This window comes from Bos taurus, chromosome 19 (genome assembly GCF_002263795.3).
Source record: "Bos taurus isolate L1 Dominette 01449 registration number 42190680 breed Hereford chromosome 19, ARS-UCD2.0, whole genome shotgun sequence".
Lineage (NCBI taxonomy): Eukaryota > Metazoa > Chordata > Mammalia > Artiodactyla > Bovidae > Bos > Bos taurus.
The window spans coordinates 7,287,069-7,304,117 of NC_037346.1; the positions used below are offsets into that span (position 1 = coordinate 7,287,069).

Genomic DNA, 17,049 nt, shown 5'->3' on the forward strand with positions numbered 1-17,049 from the left:
GTATGAGGAGAAGCTGACATGAAGGTATTGGTAGAGAAAGTACTGGAGGAGAAGGAAATGGCATGTTCACAAACACGGAAGTACGAAAGGACCTGTAGTTGGCTCAGCTTGACCAGAGCATAGGGTCAATGCAGGCAGAGGGTGGAAGGCATGACAGAAGATATGACTGAAGATATATTAAAATCCTAGATCTCAAGGAGCTTGCTTTACTGTGATGTTTGGATTGTATCCTGAGTCAAGAAGCTGTTCTATGCTGCTGCTGCAGCTGCTAAGTCACTTCAGTCGTGTCCGACTCTGTGAGACCCCATAGACGGCAGCCCACCAGGCTCCCCCGTCCCTGGGATTCTCCAGGCAAGAACACTGGAGTGGGTTGCCATTTCCTTCTCCAATGCATGAAAGTGAAAAGTGAAAGTGAAGTTGCTCAGTCGGGTCCGACCCTCAGCAACCCCATGGACTGCAGCCTACCAGGCTCCTCCATCCATGGGATTTTCCAGGCAAGAGTACTGGAGTGGGATGCCATTGCCTTCCAGGTGTATAATCAAGGGAAAGCATGAAATGTAGATCATTTGGGAAGAGCTCAATAATCTGCATTTACTGAGATCAGTTCTTCTGAGTGTTAGACAAGGAAGTGTTAGAGCAAAGGAAGTAGAAGGAGGGATCTAATACAAGAGAGAAAGGAAAAAAAAAAAACCCAAAACCAAAACTACCCAAAATCAGAAACCACTCCTTGAAACAGTGCCCAGCTGGATTAAGGATGGGCCACTGGAGCTGTCACTCCATTCTTCTCTACCCCTTCAATACAAGGAGATCCAACAGAGAAGGTCACCCTTACCCTCACCTGAGTTTCATCCTGAGGGAAAATCAAGCAAGGAAGCAGGCAGTGGTAAGATGGGAATTGTAGGGTACACAAAATCTCTCAATGTGCAGAGAAGTAGGGCTTCCTCAGTGAGGTGTGGAGATGACCAGATGCCCCGTTTTGAGGTAGTGTGGTTTTAGCTTCCCAAAATGGCCAGGCCTAGGTCTCCGGAATCAATAGCAAAGAGGCCTGAGGGCAGTAATTAGATGTTCTTCCTAGAATTCCTCACCAAAGAAGCCAGAATAAAAATGCTTCCACAGATCTGGTGAGTTATTACAGCCCTATTTCTGAAGCCTGAAGCACACCGATACAGGTCAGAGGTACAGAGAGTGAGTGAGGTTCCTGGGAAGTGACTCTCCAAACTCAGCAATGCCAGGAAGAGTCTGGTACTACACAAGTCTGAATCCGAATGCTTGCCTCATCTTACTGGACTCTGAAGTTATGGCATGTGAGCAGAGCCGATCAGAGAAGAATGAAAAATCTGACCACCTCAGGCTGCCTGCGTCAGGCTGAGACCCACCCCTCTCTCCCTTCTCCACAGCAGAGATGAAGGTTAGGCTGTCTCCACTGGCCTCTAGCCCACTATCTTTTAAGAGGAGAAGGGGAAAACATAAATGGTCTGCAGCGCACTAGCTCCATCATCTTTCCAGAGGAGTTGAGGAGTTGAGAGGCAGAAGAGGAATCAAAACTCATCATACTAGGTCCTTAGGAAGTTTTCCAGCCAGACAAAACACAAAACACACCCTGAGAAAAACATGTCTTTTATCTTCTGGGACTTCTGGCCTTGGAAAGGAGCATGCAAGATACACACTAGACATCAGACATGGTAATCAAAACTGGGTTTCAGATGGATATTTGCCTCTTTATTTTTCTCTCTTTAAATCGGTAAGCAAACTTATTTTCCCAGTAGTAGCCCAACTTTAGGGGCTGAACATAAACTGCAGCTTTAGCCAACTCCACTTCCCCATACCCTACCAGGACTTGGTAAACCTTAAAAGGGAATACTGTCTGACTAAAGCCAGACAACTGGCCCCTTAAGAGCACATTTATAATTTATTTATGGCCTAATATTTTCCAATGATAGGATTAATAAATCATGTTTTCATTCAACTTGTTTTCTCTGAGGTATGAATTTCTCTATTTTGATACCAGATCTTAACATGTTTTATTTTGCTTGTCCATTTTCCAGTTCATTTTTGCAGCTACAGGGAGAAATTTATTAGTCTGTATTGCCGCCTTTCTGCTGTCGTGGAGCTGGATTCTCTGAATACCCAACAGTCCCTGAGGGAAGCAATCTCAGACAGCGAAGTTGCAGCTGCCAAACAAAGACACCAGCAAGTTTTAGATTTCATTCAGGTAACTGTTTTATCGGAGGTAAAAGGAAGAAGGAAGGGACAGGGTGGTGAGGAGAACCTAGCATGAGAAAGAACAGCAGTCTGAGCGAAAGACCACGATGTGCAAATAGACTGTTAATTTGGTTAAAATGTGGAACTCGGGGAAATACAAGTTTTTAAACAAAGGCTTAAGAAAAAGCTACAGATAAATCAGTGTTAATAAGAGCTCTATCGGCCCCTGTGGTGGGTCGCTGTAGTCTCCTACGTTAAACAGAAAAACAACTGCCAGAAGAAGTAGAGATCAGAATAGCAGTACCCAGTAGCCCAGTAATAATTCCAACAGGAAGAAAAACTGTATTAATTAATTCAGTATCACAGAGAAAAAGAACAGAATGATCCATCGGCTTATGTAAACCCAAATTCAAGACATAAGATTTCTCATTCTTTGGACTTCTTTCTGGCAGAACTGATAATTTTAATGCATAGCTATAAAGGCTTAAAAATGTGTGAGCCCTATGGTGATGTCTCAGGGTCTTGAGACAGTGGGACAGAATAGTCATCAAGAGAATATGGATCTGGTCTGAAAGTGCCCCTAAATCCCTTGGACAAATCTTAGGATCTTTATGCCTGTGCGTGCATGCATACTAAATCGCCACAGTGGTGTCCAACTCTGTGTGACCCTATGGACTATAGCCTGCCAAGCTCCTCTCTCCATGGGATTCTCCAGGCAAGAGTACTGGAGTGGGTTGCCATGGGATCTTTTTCTCCAGGGGATCTTCCTGACTCAGGGATTGAACCTCTGTCTATTACATCTCCTGCATTGGCAGACAAGCTCTTTACAACTAGCGCCATCTGGGAAGCCCTTTTATGCCTGCAGTATAACCCAATTCACAAAATGAATGCACAGTCCCCTCTTAACCTCAGGGAATACATCTCAAGACTGGATGACTGAAACTGCAGATAGTACTTAACCCTGGATATACTACTTTTCCCTATATGTACATACCTATGCTAAGTTTAATTTATAAATCAGGCACAGTAAGAGATTAGCAACAATAATAAAATAGAACAGTTATAACAATATATTGTAACAAAAATTATGTGAATGTCCTATCTCTCAAAATAGCTTATTGTACAAATTTAATGTCTTTTTCCATCTTACCTAAACACTTATTATGTACTGTGGCCATGACTTTTGCGATTTGAGATATAACAGCAAAACTACCAGGAATTTCTTTTTCCTTTTTCACAATTTCATGGAATGAAGATTCATTCTTATCCTAGATCTTAGCAATTTCATCATACACGTTTTTTTCCCTTACCTTATTAAGTAGAGGACTTTCAACTGTTCAATTAAAGAAAGCACTTTGTAGCTTCTCTTTGTCACAACCAAATTGCCGGCATCTTGCACTCGTGCACTTTGGGGCCATTATTAATTAAAATAAGGGTTACTTGAACACAAGAATTATGATACCACAACAATCTGATAATCAAGGTGGCTACTTAGTGACTAAAGGGTGGGATACGCTGGACAGAGGGATGATTCACGTCCTGGGAATGCTGGGCAGGATGACAGGAGATTTGATCCTGCTATTCAGAACAGTGGCAATTTAAAACTTATGCATTGTTTACTTCTGGAATCTTCCATTTAATATTTTCAGACCTCAGCTGACCAATGGTTATTGAAACTGCAGAAAGCAAACCATGAATAAGAGGGGACTTCTACAGCAGCAATAGCCCCATCGTGAATATCACTTTGAGATACATTCAGATCAATCTGATAAATACAGTATTTGTTGGACACGAGTGTCGGGCCCTGTAAGGGAGATACAAAGTTGAATTACACATGGTCCTTGAACTCCGTTTAAAATTCATTAGGGTAAACAAGAAATGTGTACAAATACTATCTGTAAAAATGATTTAGGTGCCAAATTTCTGGCCTCGTCACTCAGTCATGTCCAACTCTTTGTGACCCCATGAACTGTAGCCCACAAGGCTCCCCCATCCATGGGATTTTCCAGGCAAGAATACTGGAGTGGGTTGCCATTTCCTTCTCCAAGGTACCAAATGAGAAATATAAAAAAATAAAGTAAAAATGTTTTGTGTCGACACAAAGAAGTAAAAATTTACTTACATTTGTGGGCATAAAAAAAATGCCGTAGAGGATGTAACTGATATGTGAGCTTGGCCTAGTGGCATAGGCTAGTCTCTAGTGACAAGAAACAGAATGAAGAACTGCCAAAGAAGAAGCATAAACAGATAAGGGAGAAAGAGCGGAAAAATCCTACCTGGGGAATGATGTGTGATCAAGATTAGTTTGGGCATAAACTGAGTAAAGGACAATAGTGAAAAATAAGGTACGAATGAAAGGAGCAATGAAATCAGATCACATGAGGCTTTATTAGAGACCATAGTAAGAAATTTGTACTTGATGCTGTAGGCCATAGGTACCCAGCCAAAGTGTTGGAGAAAGTCAGTAAGAGGATCTCACAGATGTTCAAGATAGATTCAAGCAGCAGAGGATATTCCTCCCATTCGCATTGGTGTGGCCACACTGGTTGTTCACAGTAAGTGCTCATTCTCATTGGCTACTAAATAATTTGCACGTCATTCCTAGACTTAAGGAGAAAACTAAAGCAGGGAAACCAGATACAAAGCTATTACACAACCCTCCAAGCAAGTTACGAGGACCTAAGATGAGAAAATGCTGTGAACTCTGGGCAAATAAAGTTCTCTAAATCTCAATCTCCTCATCTGTAAAATAGGGATGATAATAATAGGACTAGCTTTCAGTGTCACTGAGAGAATTCAATACGATAATACATATAACGATTTCACTGAAGTGCCTGCACATAAGTATGCAATAAATTATACATTCATTCATTAATAAGAAGGGAAAATACTTTAAAGCATGATATGCAAGATTAGGGGTTTATTAAGTACTCATGAAGAAGATATTGTAATATGCTTGCAAAGTGTGAGCCAGACAAGTCCTAGCCTACTTCTCTCATCCTAAATGAGATATTTTAGGTGACCTCTTAGACTAAAAAAATAAACCTTTCAAGAACTTCCTTGCTTTCTTGACCTGAAAACACAGTATTTAAAAATTAAAACCATTTACATCATTTATTTTATTTCTAATAAAAATGAAATACTGATAGGGTAAGGGGGTGGGAAAAAGAAGAAAGAAGCAGAAGGAGGATAGGAAAGATTGGCATATCTTTTGAACCCAATGTAAGGAATAGGGGAGCATGGTAAGAAGAAGAATGACCAGAATTCAGTTAGCATACATTTTTAGTCTGGAATCTTCCACTGATAAACCTTGGACTGTTGGACAATTCATTTGATTCAAGGTCCTCAATTGTAAGAACTGGACTGGATGACTTCTCAAGCACCGAGTTGGCTCTAACATTCCATGGCTTCTTTAACAGCCATAATTAGTTTGATAGAAGCACTTCTTTAACTTTACCTTAGGTTCTATTTCCACTTTATTCCAACTAAGGCTCCCCTGAATCCATTACGTTCAAGAACACTGACTTTCTTTAGCCTGTCACCTACTCCAAGAGTCCCTGGCTTCATTCTTACTTCCAGATGACAGTCCTCACCCCTTTCTTTCTCACCTAGCCTATGGCTCCACTGCTTTCTTCTCTTTCCTTTTCAGCACACCATTAAGTGGGATGGATGAAGGCAAGCGAGGCCAGGAATTCTTTAAAGTTCTAGCCTGCTCTGGTTTCCTAAAGCAGGTAACTTGAGAGCCCTCTGTACGTACTCTCCAGCTAGCCAGCCAGGTAAATGGAGACTTGGATGAAAGCCAGTTCTCCAAGAGTTCAAGAAAGCACTTCTTGGCCAGGCTAAAACCAGACCATCTTGCACCCACAGCCTTCAGTGGACTGCCCTGCTCCATCCAACATGGATAATTTCACTGACTAGAGTTAATGCAGGATCATCTCGCTCCTTAACGAGATTGGGCTTCTCAGTCTCTCCTGCTCAGAATGAAAACCAGCTGCAGCCATTCACCCACTGGCAACCACCGCTCAGTCCACCACACACCATAATCGGCAGAGGCAAGTGCCAGCTGTGGGAGCGTTTGTGTGATTCCAGATCTAAGACAATGTTGAAGGCACTACACAAACCAAACATTGTAAAGAGCAAGGGAGTCTATGTAAATACAGTTGGGAAAAGAAGCCAAGCAGTGCAGCCAGAGAGGAAGGGCTGGGCCGGGGGGGAGGTGTAGAAAATCACAGATAAGGTATACAGCCTTTACAGACAACACATGCGGCAGAAATGTCAGAGTGCGGAGACTTGGCACTGGGCATATTTGGAGCTGCTAAAGCCGAAAGGGCAATTAGGCTATAATTTATATACTGGAATGCTTCAAATGCTCCTAAGCTGTAATAGAAACACAGCTCATTAAATATAGCCAATCTATCATCCCCTCAAGCACCTTGTAACTGTACTGTGAGAAAACCAATCACCTTTACATTTTAATAAAAATATTATCTTGCCTGAGTACAGAGAAAGGAGTGTAATTTATGGGATGAAAACCAAAATTTTTAAAGGGCAAAGTGAGAAATGGATGCAAAACTTTTAACCAACAGACCTAGTGAGTTCATGGTCTTTCTTTTTTAAAAACATGTCAGCAAGTCTTTAGAAGCTGTATTTGGACCTTAAAATCAAGGGGATTATGTTGTCAGTTATTTTTAGATCAACAGTATAAGGTAAAATGAGTGAAAATTGTGCTTCTTTTAGAGCTACTTAACTAAGTCCGTTAAACTCAGTCCATAGGTTTCCTTCTACCTATGTTTCTGATTTCTCTTCAGTTAACACTTCTTCACTGCATCACTGAGAAAATTAAGAAATAAGCATTGTCTCTACACATAAGTTTTCAAATTTTTATACTAAATCTCACTATCCATCCTCAGTAGTAAGGCTAAAACAACCTATCCAAAGAGAACAAGTGGAGGACGAGTTATTAATAATTGTATTCATTTCTTAAGGCTGCTGCAAGAAATTGCCACAAACCTAGTGGCTTAAACAACAGGAATTTATTCTCTCACAGTTCTAAAGGCCAGAAATCTAAAGTCAAGGTGTCGGCAGAGCCACACTCCCTCTGGAGAAGGGGAGAATCTATCCTTGGCTTCCTCCAGCTCCTGGTGGCCACTGGCATCCCTTGACTTGGGGCTACCTCAATTCAATCTTTGCTTCTGTGGTCACACAGCCTCCTCTTCCGCCGGCCACGTCTCCATCTGCCTCACTCTCATAAGGATGTCTTCATGCAGACATTCGTCACTGGAATCAAGGCCCACCTAGATAATCTAGGATAAAATCCTCCCGTCAAAATCCTTACCAATCACATCTTTTGCCATGAAAGGTAACATTCATTCTTTTGTCATATAAGGTAATACAGGTTCCGGGGATTAGGATGTGGACATATGTTTTGGGAGGTCACATTCTATCCACTACAGTAACCGTGATTGTCATTGCAATGACTGAAAATTTTATAAGAACGTACAGCTTACAATGTGCACTCACCTACATCATCTTACTTAATCCTCATAATAATTCTGTCCAAGGACAGAGATCTCAAGTATTAGATAACCATTCACTCATACCTTCACTGGCTGAACAATCATTTACTGAGTACCTATTCTTGGCACAGCCAAGAGTAAAAGGCACAGAAGCACAGTACCTGCCTTGGCAGGACCTCTAAAAGCTGTCCATAGTCATGCAGTGCCTCACTTTGAGATGACAGTATGCTGCATGAGGTGGGATCAATAAAAGCTAGCTGAGAAAGCAACAATCTCATTAAGAAAATGTGTCCAAGCGTTAAATGGAACTTCCACTCTATTTACCCCTTGAACTTCAGATTCTTCCCTATATAATGTTCAGTGGGCCTGCCACCGTTGAACCTTCAGCCCAACTCACTGGCTGACAACGCCTGGAGCTCAATTTCATGCTTTCATTAACAACACTAAAAACTGCCCAGTTCTGTCACTCCAGGATAGAACATTACCAGAAAGCAAGGGAAAATGGCAACCAACCACACAGTGCCATCCATGCATTAGCTCACTCAGACTTGCCTGTCACTCTGAACTCTCACGGTTTCAGAAGTCACTCTGTATTAATTGGGAGCATCTGGTTTGTGGATATTCTTTGAAGAGTATTCTTGAAGTACATATTAAGACTCTAAAAATTGAAATTTGAAAATAGAACATTAGATAGTCCCTTCTATAATCAGAGACACCCTAACTGTGTAGTATCCATACAATAAACATCTTCTAGCTGGAAACTGAGAACCCCAACTTTCTAAGGGTTCTTCAAAAATAAATCATAAAGTGTCAGAGCTGGAAGGGACCTTAGACATCATCCAGCCCAGCTTCTTCTTTTCACAGCGAGGTAAATGGGTCAGAAGTCAATGGCCTGCTCAAGGCACCCCGTGAAATTAGATGCAAAGCTGTTTATTCCAGTAATGCTTTACTAGTTCACACAGGACTACAACTACATTTCTTTCTCCACCTGTTCTGAAATTCGGACTTTATCATATGCCTTCCCCATAAATCCTAATGAGGAATATTTCATTACATGCTGAGAATTAATAGCAGTTTACATGTGTGAGAAATGTACCCTGCAGTTTTACAAAGCACCTTCAAATTTATCATTTCACCCAATCATCACAGCAGTCCTGTGGCGTATAAAAGAAATATTTTGTCCACATTTCACAAATAAGGCGACTAAAGCTCAAAGGGGTCAAGTGATTTGCCAAAGGTTGTTCTAGAACCAATAAGTTGCAGAGCCCAGCTGGAAGCCAAGTCTTTCACTATTTGCCTTAAATGAAATAGCCTCTTGGGTAAAAAACATGCAAGACACAAAAGGTTATAAAAATGAGGTATTTTCTGGTTTAGTAAATCTATGTTGAAAATATTTTACCCATGCTCAAAACCAGATACTGTAGAAAATGTATCATGTTGGACCCTCAGGGAAACTTAACGCCTTTTTAAAGCTGTTCACTAATTCAATGCATGCATGTATGCTAGGTTGCTTCAGTCATGTCCGACTCCTTGCGACTGCACGGGCTGTAGCCTGCCAGATCACCCTGTCCATGGAGATTCTCCAGGCAAGATTACTGGAGTGGGTTGCCATGCCCTACTCCAAGGGATCTTCCTGACCCAAGGATCGATTCCGCATCTCTTGCTGTCTCCTGCATTGGCAGGCAGGTTCTTTACCGCTAGCATCACCTGGGAAGCTAATTCGGTGTATTTTACCATTTTATTCCAAAGCAAATAGACGAAGTTTGGCGTGAAATGAGGTGGATCATGGATGCTCTACATTATGCAAGATACAAGCAACCTGTTTCTGGCTTATCCATCACTAAGCTGATAGACACTTCAGATGAGCAGAACCTAAAGAAGATCAATTCTACATCATCACATATAGACTGCCTTCCATCACCATCCCCATCCCCAGAGATGCACAGAAGAAAGGCAGTGAGTGGTAAGCAATAAGATCCAAAATTCTGTGTTTCGGTCACCGGGTGCTTGGTCCTAATCTCCACTGATGAGGTTTGTGCTGAGTCATTAGACTCAGCAAGCAGCAGAAAACATTGCTCAGCAGTAAGAGTCTAGAAGCAGAGAAGAAAAAAATCAGAACAGGGGAGGGTAGGAAGCTCAGGCAATGACCCGAGATCATATCCAGTTAGGAGTGGGGAAGATTCATGCCAGTTCTGATTCAAGCTTCCCATATACAAAAGGAATTTGACCAAAACCAGGGAGTAAAGAAAACAGGCCCAGTCTCCAGTAAAATAGGGACTAACAGGAATGAGGCAGGAAGGAGGTCCTAGCCTGGGTAGGAGGTCCAGGCAAACTTCCCACCAGCATGGCACCAGTGTCCCGGGGTGAAGACGGGAAAGCAAGAAACCGTGGGTAAACTAGAATCCTTTGGTCTCATCATGGATACAACAATCTGGAGACAACGTTACTGACAAGCTGCAGGAGATGCCTAGCAAGCCTCCTCCACTCTTAGGAATTAAATTCGACTTTATGTGGTAAATACTAACTGAAAATCATAGTTAACACAAACTTCTGCAAAACCCTTTTATACTTATAAACAGAGAGAAAACATACTAGTCAAAGGCAATATAATGAATGTTCTTGCCTAGAACATGTTGAAACAAATGCCATTTTTCTAATCAATTAAAAATGGTATTTAAGGCATCTTTATTCTATATCTTATAGGAGCCAATTTTATATGTTCTACAATGATAATAATTGATATTTTTAATAAACAGTTCTAAAATGTGAACTTGTCCCATAGGGGGCAGCATGGTGTAGCAGAAAGAGCCTTAGAAATCAAAGACCTGGATTCAAATTCCAGCTTTGCTTTGCTAGCTATATGCGCCTGAACAGATTACTACATCTGAGTCTGCTTCTTTGTATGTAAAATGAGAATAATACTATATACACCTTGAAAAGTTACTTGTGAATAAGAATCTATGTCAGAGGCTCACAGAACATAATAGACAATAAATTGTAATATAGTATTTAATGTTATTTTTATTTCAGAAAACTTTAGCGGGGTTATGAACCTTTTCTATAAGGAAGTTTATGTACATTCTAAAAAACTTCAGTGTCTAAAAACCAAAACTTGGCAAGTGTAAGAACTTGAGAGACAACTTATTTATATTACCAAAGGGTTCTATCACTTAACAAATAATTCAACAAAATAATTAGGTAGGTTTTTATAGATTCCCAGTAAGCTCAGGATACAAATAAAACACTATCCCTACCAAAAGCGAATTAATGGGGGAGACAGACACATTACAAACAACTTCATACTAACTAACTACATATGTGCTACTGGTATAATAAGAATACGCACAGGGTGCTACAGAATCTAATGGGAGTGTTAACCAGGAACTCATAAAATCAAAGAGAGCTTCCTGGAGGAGGTGATAAAGTCAAGTACTGAAGGATAAGCAGAATTTGAACTGAAAAAGAAGAAAGCATATAAGCAGAGGAGGCAGAAGGTGCACGTGTGTTGTAGTTCAGGGAACTGTAAGCAGTCTGGCTGAACTCAGGATCTAAGGATAGTATCCTTTTTTTCTTTTTTTCAATTAAAAAGCATTTTTGGTCACCCATTCTGTTCCAGGCACTCTTAAAGGTAAAAAGGATATAGTGTGTGCTCCCACAGAGCTGGCATTCTAGGATGACAATGAAAATAGAAACAAGATGATTTCAGATAGTGAAAATTCCAAAGTATAATACAAAACAGCAATTAAGGTGGCTAGGAAGGGTGCTGAATTCACTAGGATAAACAGCAGAGACCTGTCTGGGAAAGTTACATTTGAACCAGCCAAAAAAAAAAAAAAAAAAAGAAAGGGATCCAGTTATGCAAAGACCTGGAGTTGGAATATCCCAAGCAACAAAACAGCAAAAGGCCCTGAGGTGAGCGAGGGGTGAAAAGATGGCGGAAGTCTTTGGAGTAGATTGAACAAAGGGGCTGGTGGTGAGAGAAGGGGTACAGAGAAAGGCAAGGAGCAGATCAGGCCGGGCGTGGAAGGAAGCTGGAATTTTATTCTGTTTGTGATGGAAAGCCATTGAAAGCTTTTAAGCAAGGATGGATTTATTGCAAGGATTTAAGCAAGGATTGAATTATTCTTTAGAATCAAATCTGTCTGTTGCTTGAAGAGACCAATGTTGGAAACAGGGAGATCAATCAGAAAGCTATTAACAAAGAAGATAGCAAGTTTTCTGGCATCAGGAAATTATGATGTCATTTACCAAAAACAGATGGACAGGAGGAGAAAAAGTTTGAGCAAATGGGTATGGTGAATTTAGGTGAGTTTTAGGGCATTCCATGCAAAAAGAAACATTCAAAAGCAAATAGGATGCATGGGGTGTGAAGTTCAGAAAAGATAAATGAACTAATAATATAGATTTAATAATTGTTGACAAATGAATGCTTGGTATTCCCTATGAAAATGTTTTATATTCCCCATGAATATGCTTGATATTCCCTAGAGAGAGTAGGTAGAGTAAGAGAGGAGAAGGAAAGATGTCTGTGGAACAGAGCAGCAAAACTTCTTAAACTGAGAAGTGAAGACAAGAGGAAGAAGACAAAAAAGAGAGCAGTGTCACAAAAATTAAAACATGTCAAATGATGGTAGACAAGGTTAAATAAAACTGAACAGCTTCTATTGTTTTGTTTCGTCTTTTCAACAAGAAAGTCGTCAGTAACCTTGATGACAGCAGTTTGAGAAGGAAAGGAGACAGAAACCACATAGAAATCGATCAGGGAGTAACCCGGAGGTTAAAAAAATGGGACCAGTAAGGATACCCTTTTCAGAATCTTGTAGCTGGGGAGGTGTGAGCTTGAAAGGGCATGTTTACAAGGCAGGACACATATACCCTCTGTTGTTCCCCAATTCACATAACTCTACAAACAGCTCTTCAGTTTTACTCCCACCTTCACAGCCGTTGTCTGTCCTCTCTGCTCACAGAACTTTCTCAGTGTTTAATCTTCTCTTAGCCACAGGCTCCTAAGTAGGTCCCCCCTGGCTGTATGCGGGTGGCCTCTCTCCTGTGCCACGTAAGTGCCAAATTCTCACGTTGCCCAGATGACGGGTTACACACACTCCCTGCTGGGAAGATCTGGCCAATTACACTTGGATTTTATTATTAACTTAAAATGTGAGCGATCATCATTCTGTTTCTTAAAATATAACTCTCTCTTGGGTCCATTTATTTCTCTGAAGCCAAGATTCCATGGACTGTGAAACACAAAGATGTGGAGGGCAGTAAGTGAAAAATGGAACCCGGGGACCGGGAAACTGATGGGAACGGGGAGAAACATTTAGCATCCCTGCACAAAAGCAGAAGCGTTTCAGAGCAACAGAATCTGCACCTGCATACTCTGTCCTCTCCACTAGGGTGACTATTTTTAATTGCTTGGAAACCATTAATGAAAAGGGGAAAATCCAATTTAGAGGTACATCCCCTCTGGGTTGCTCATAGGTCAAAGTTTACAACACAGTTTCATTCAGTGTGAGCAGGGGTCACCTAATTTCTGAGAAGTCTGCTGGAAATGCAAAGCCTGTCACAAGCCTAGACTCTGGTACCAGCCCAAGATTCCGCTTGAAGGCTGTTGAGTACCTTGGATTTGTTTGTGTGTGTATATGTGCATGTGGTTGGACGGGCAGGGTGGGAGGGCAGTGGAACTCTTTTACTTCCCATTTCTGTGTGCTTTTCAGACACAAAGTACAACTCCTCTGAGTCAATTAAAATTAAGCATCTCCCAAAGACCCACGGGGGAAAGTTGGCTCCTAGCAAAGGCAGCACAAGGCAGGGGGTGGAATGCCTGGTCCATGGCTAGGTATTTTCTCTCCCACTCCTTTTCTGTGGGTACAGTGGTCACAGACAGCAGCAATTTTTTTTTTTCCCCGATACTGCTATTTCTCCTAGTGATGCATGGGTGAGGCAACAAAGGGGAGGGGAGGCGTTGTTTCCTTCAGATGCATGTGAAGATTATCCTGATCTTCCAAATGTAAATCTTCCCAGTAAGATTTCCCCCAGATGAAGTTAAGATTAAGAACACTGTGGCGTAAACTAAACAGCCCAAAAAAATACATAAATAAATAAATAACAGGAATCTGAAGATGGGAAATTAGAAGGTGAACAAACCCGTGAGCTTCTACTCAAGGCTTGATGATTTATTAAAACTCTTTGTTTCTAAATTATCTAAATTCCACCCAAATACAGTGGAAATAAATTCAGTGAAGCACACACACAGAAAGTACCAGTTTGAACACTGATATATTAAAAATGTGTAGATAGATTCTTAGGGCAAATACTACTTCTTTTTTCCTTTCTTTCTGTCCTGCCATGTCCCTTGCCTCTAAGAGAAAAGCAATAGCTTTAAATCAGGTATTCCTTCCTGCAGTGTCATCTCCCCATAACACCCTCAAAATCCACATCAACTCTACTCTGCTGTTGTTGGCCTGGTCCGCAGAGGCCAGGAGTTGCAACACCCATTACGATGGCAAGAAAGCCAGGCTTCCTGAGCCAGCACTAATACTATGGGCAGAACCTCCATCAGACAGCTCGTGGGTCAAGCAGAGGGGAAACGCGAGGCTCTACCAGTGCTGGTGCCCAGTGGGCCCTCTAAGGGAAATTGAGGAGCACAACCAGCTTTATTAAAATAACAACCGGGCAAGGCGCCTACGATGCTTAATGGAGCATATGGCCTGGATCTGGGGATGGAAGCTGCACTTTGCATTCTTTTCCAGGAAGGGAGGGAGTGGCAGTGGCCTAAAATCCCTGGAAACTCTCCTCGGTGCCCTGGCTGGCATCCTGGAGATTTTCCCAGCTTGTTCTGGGAGGGGTATCCCACTCTAAGCAATAGGTTCCACTAAGTCCTATAATAAATAAGACAACCACCATGGAAGTCAAATATTTAGATTCCCACTAGAGCAGGGTTTCCAAAGGTCCATGAACTTACAATATAATATTTACCACTTCATACTTAAGCCCTTTTTCATCTCTTTCCTGGGTTAGCACAGTTATAACTTGCTCTTTCTCTTGATTTATCTCCTATCTCCCTTGCTCTTGGGAGTTATAGTAAAAATTTACATAATTTACAAATTCTTTGCTAAATCTAGCATGAGAAATACAGTACTGGACTAATACAAGACACCATTCAAGACATTATTGTTCTTTATTATCAATGCAATTCTCACAGCAAAATCTTGAAGTTTCTTTATTACTGGTTTGTATTATTAATGAGTCACCTCTTAATATGTTTTCTAGCTATTCTCTATTTAAAAGTGAAAAAGATTTCAATATTAACACCTTCTGTTTGTAAGGCACTTAAACTATGTTTAACAAACTAATTTAATCCTTGTAGCACCTATAGAAAATAGGTAACATGATTACCTATATGCTACAGATAAAGGGGCTAAGTTGGGAGGGGCTAAGTGATTTGTTCAACATCATATACACAGTAAGGAGCAAGGCAGGACTTCAGCCTAATTTTCAGATAATTGTTCTTTCTACTACAACTCTGCTGACTCAAGTTAAGAGTCACCAAATATGAAGCAAAATGAAAAACACAAAATGAAGTTAAATGATGTAGATGATTGTTTTCAGACTATTTCTGTGGCAGATTAAATTAGATCTTTTCAGACTGCTTTCAGTATTGTTTTTAGGAAGCAATCAAATCTCACTCTTTAAGCTTTCAGATTTCAATATTTGTTTCAGTTTCAATTCCATGCAGCATTCTCTACTGAGACTCTTGTACGTATCAGATATAGCACAAGAGGCTAATAATACAATGATGATGAATTCACACTCTACTCCTCGTGGTCTGTTCATATGTCCATGTTCAGATCTGGGAAATATAGAGGATGTATGTCCCTTAGCTTAACTCCTTCCTTAGTCCTTTCCTTCACTGACTGGCTTCTCCAACATTTACTAAGCAGAGCTGAATAAGACACGGTGCATGCCCTCTGGAGTTTATACTTAATGAGAGAGATAAAAATATAAAAGAATAATTTATAATAAATCTTGATAAATGCAGTAACAGAGATATAAATAAAATGTTTTATGAGCCAAGAGAACTGAGCAACTAACTCAACCTGGGGACATCAGCACCAGCTCTTCCTAAGACTGAGTCTTAAAATGTGATTCTCAATCAAAATATCAGAATGTCAGCCCTTAAAGCATACCTTCATATACTCACTAGTCACTATCTGTATGCTGTGGTGTCAAAGTGCAAACTGTTCTTGTAGAGCATTTGACCTGACTACAGGCTGGAAAGAGTTTAGCGGTACAACCCCCTTAGCACTTGCTTCTAGACATTTTTACTATCAGACACCTAGCGGGTTAAACGGTGGCCAACCAAAAGACATGTTTGTGTCCTAACTCTCAGAACCTGTGACCTTATTTGGAAAAAGAGTCTTCACAGAGGTATTTCAGAACCTTGAGATGAGATCATCCTGAATTATCCAGGTGGGCCCTAAATCCAATTACGAATGTCCTTAAAAAACACAGAAGAGGGTCCATGTGAAGGCAGAGGCAGAGACTGGAGTGATGCAGCCCAAGGTATACACAGCCACCAGCAGCTGCTGCTGCTGCTAAGTCGCTTCAGTCATGTCTGACTCTGTGCGACCCGATAGATGGCAGCCCACCAGGCTCCCCCGTCCCTGGGATTCTCCAGGCAAGAACTCTGGAGTGGGTTGCCATTTCCTTCTCCAATGCAGGAAAGTGAAAAGTCAAAGTGAAGTCGCTTAGTCGTGTCCGACTCTCAGCGATCCCATGGACTGCAGCCTTTCAGGCTCCTCTGTCCATGGGATTTTCCAGGCAAGAGTACTGGAGTGGGGTGCCATTGCCAGTAAGAGGCAAGACATTATATTTTCCCCTAGAGCCTCCAGAGGGAGTGCCACCCAGCTGACTCCCATGGCTTCAGACTCTCACAGCTTCCAAAGCTGTGAGAGAATACATTCCTGTTGTTTTCAGCCACACGGTGTGTGGTCATTTGTCACAGCAGCCACAGGAAACTAATACAAACCTAACATATTTCTCTCACTAAAAGCTTAACATAACTGTGTGGGCATCACACCAAGTGGATCACATGAACTAGGTCCCAGCCCGCAGGAAGCTTCCACAGAAAGCCATGGGAATAGCAGTAGAGCAGGTCTTTGAAAGAAAGAAAAAAGTGAAGTTGCTCAGTCCTGTCCGACTCTTTGCGACCCTGTGGACTGTAGCTCACCAGGCTCCTCTGTCCACGGGATTCTCCAGGCAAGAGTACTGGAGTGGGTTGCCATTTCCTTCTCCAGGGGATCTTCCCGACCCAGGGATCAAAACTGGG

The 17,049-nt window shown here is 41.4% G+C and overlaps 1 protein-coding gene across 1 annotated transcript in view; it reads left to right on the forward strand.

Moving 5' to 3' along the window:
• Nucleotides 1–17,049, forward strand: part of ANKFN1 (ankyrin repeat and fibronectin type III domain containing 1) — a 481,998-nt gene that overhangs the window by 456,862 nt on the left and 8,087 nt on the right. Inside the window, exons 18-19 of the mRNA XM_059878382.1 lie at nt 2,046–2,212; nt 9,468–9,681. Coding sequence (XP_059734365.1) covers nt 2,046–2,212; nt 9,468–9,681 — 381 coding nt within the window. The remainder of the gene's footprint in view (nt 1–2,045; nt 2,213–9,467; nt 9,682–17,049) is intronic.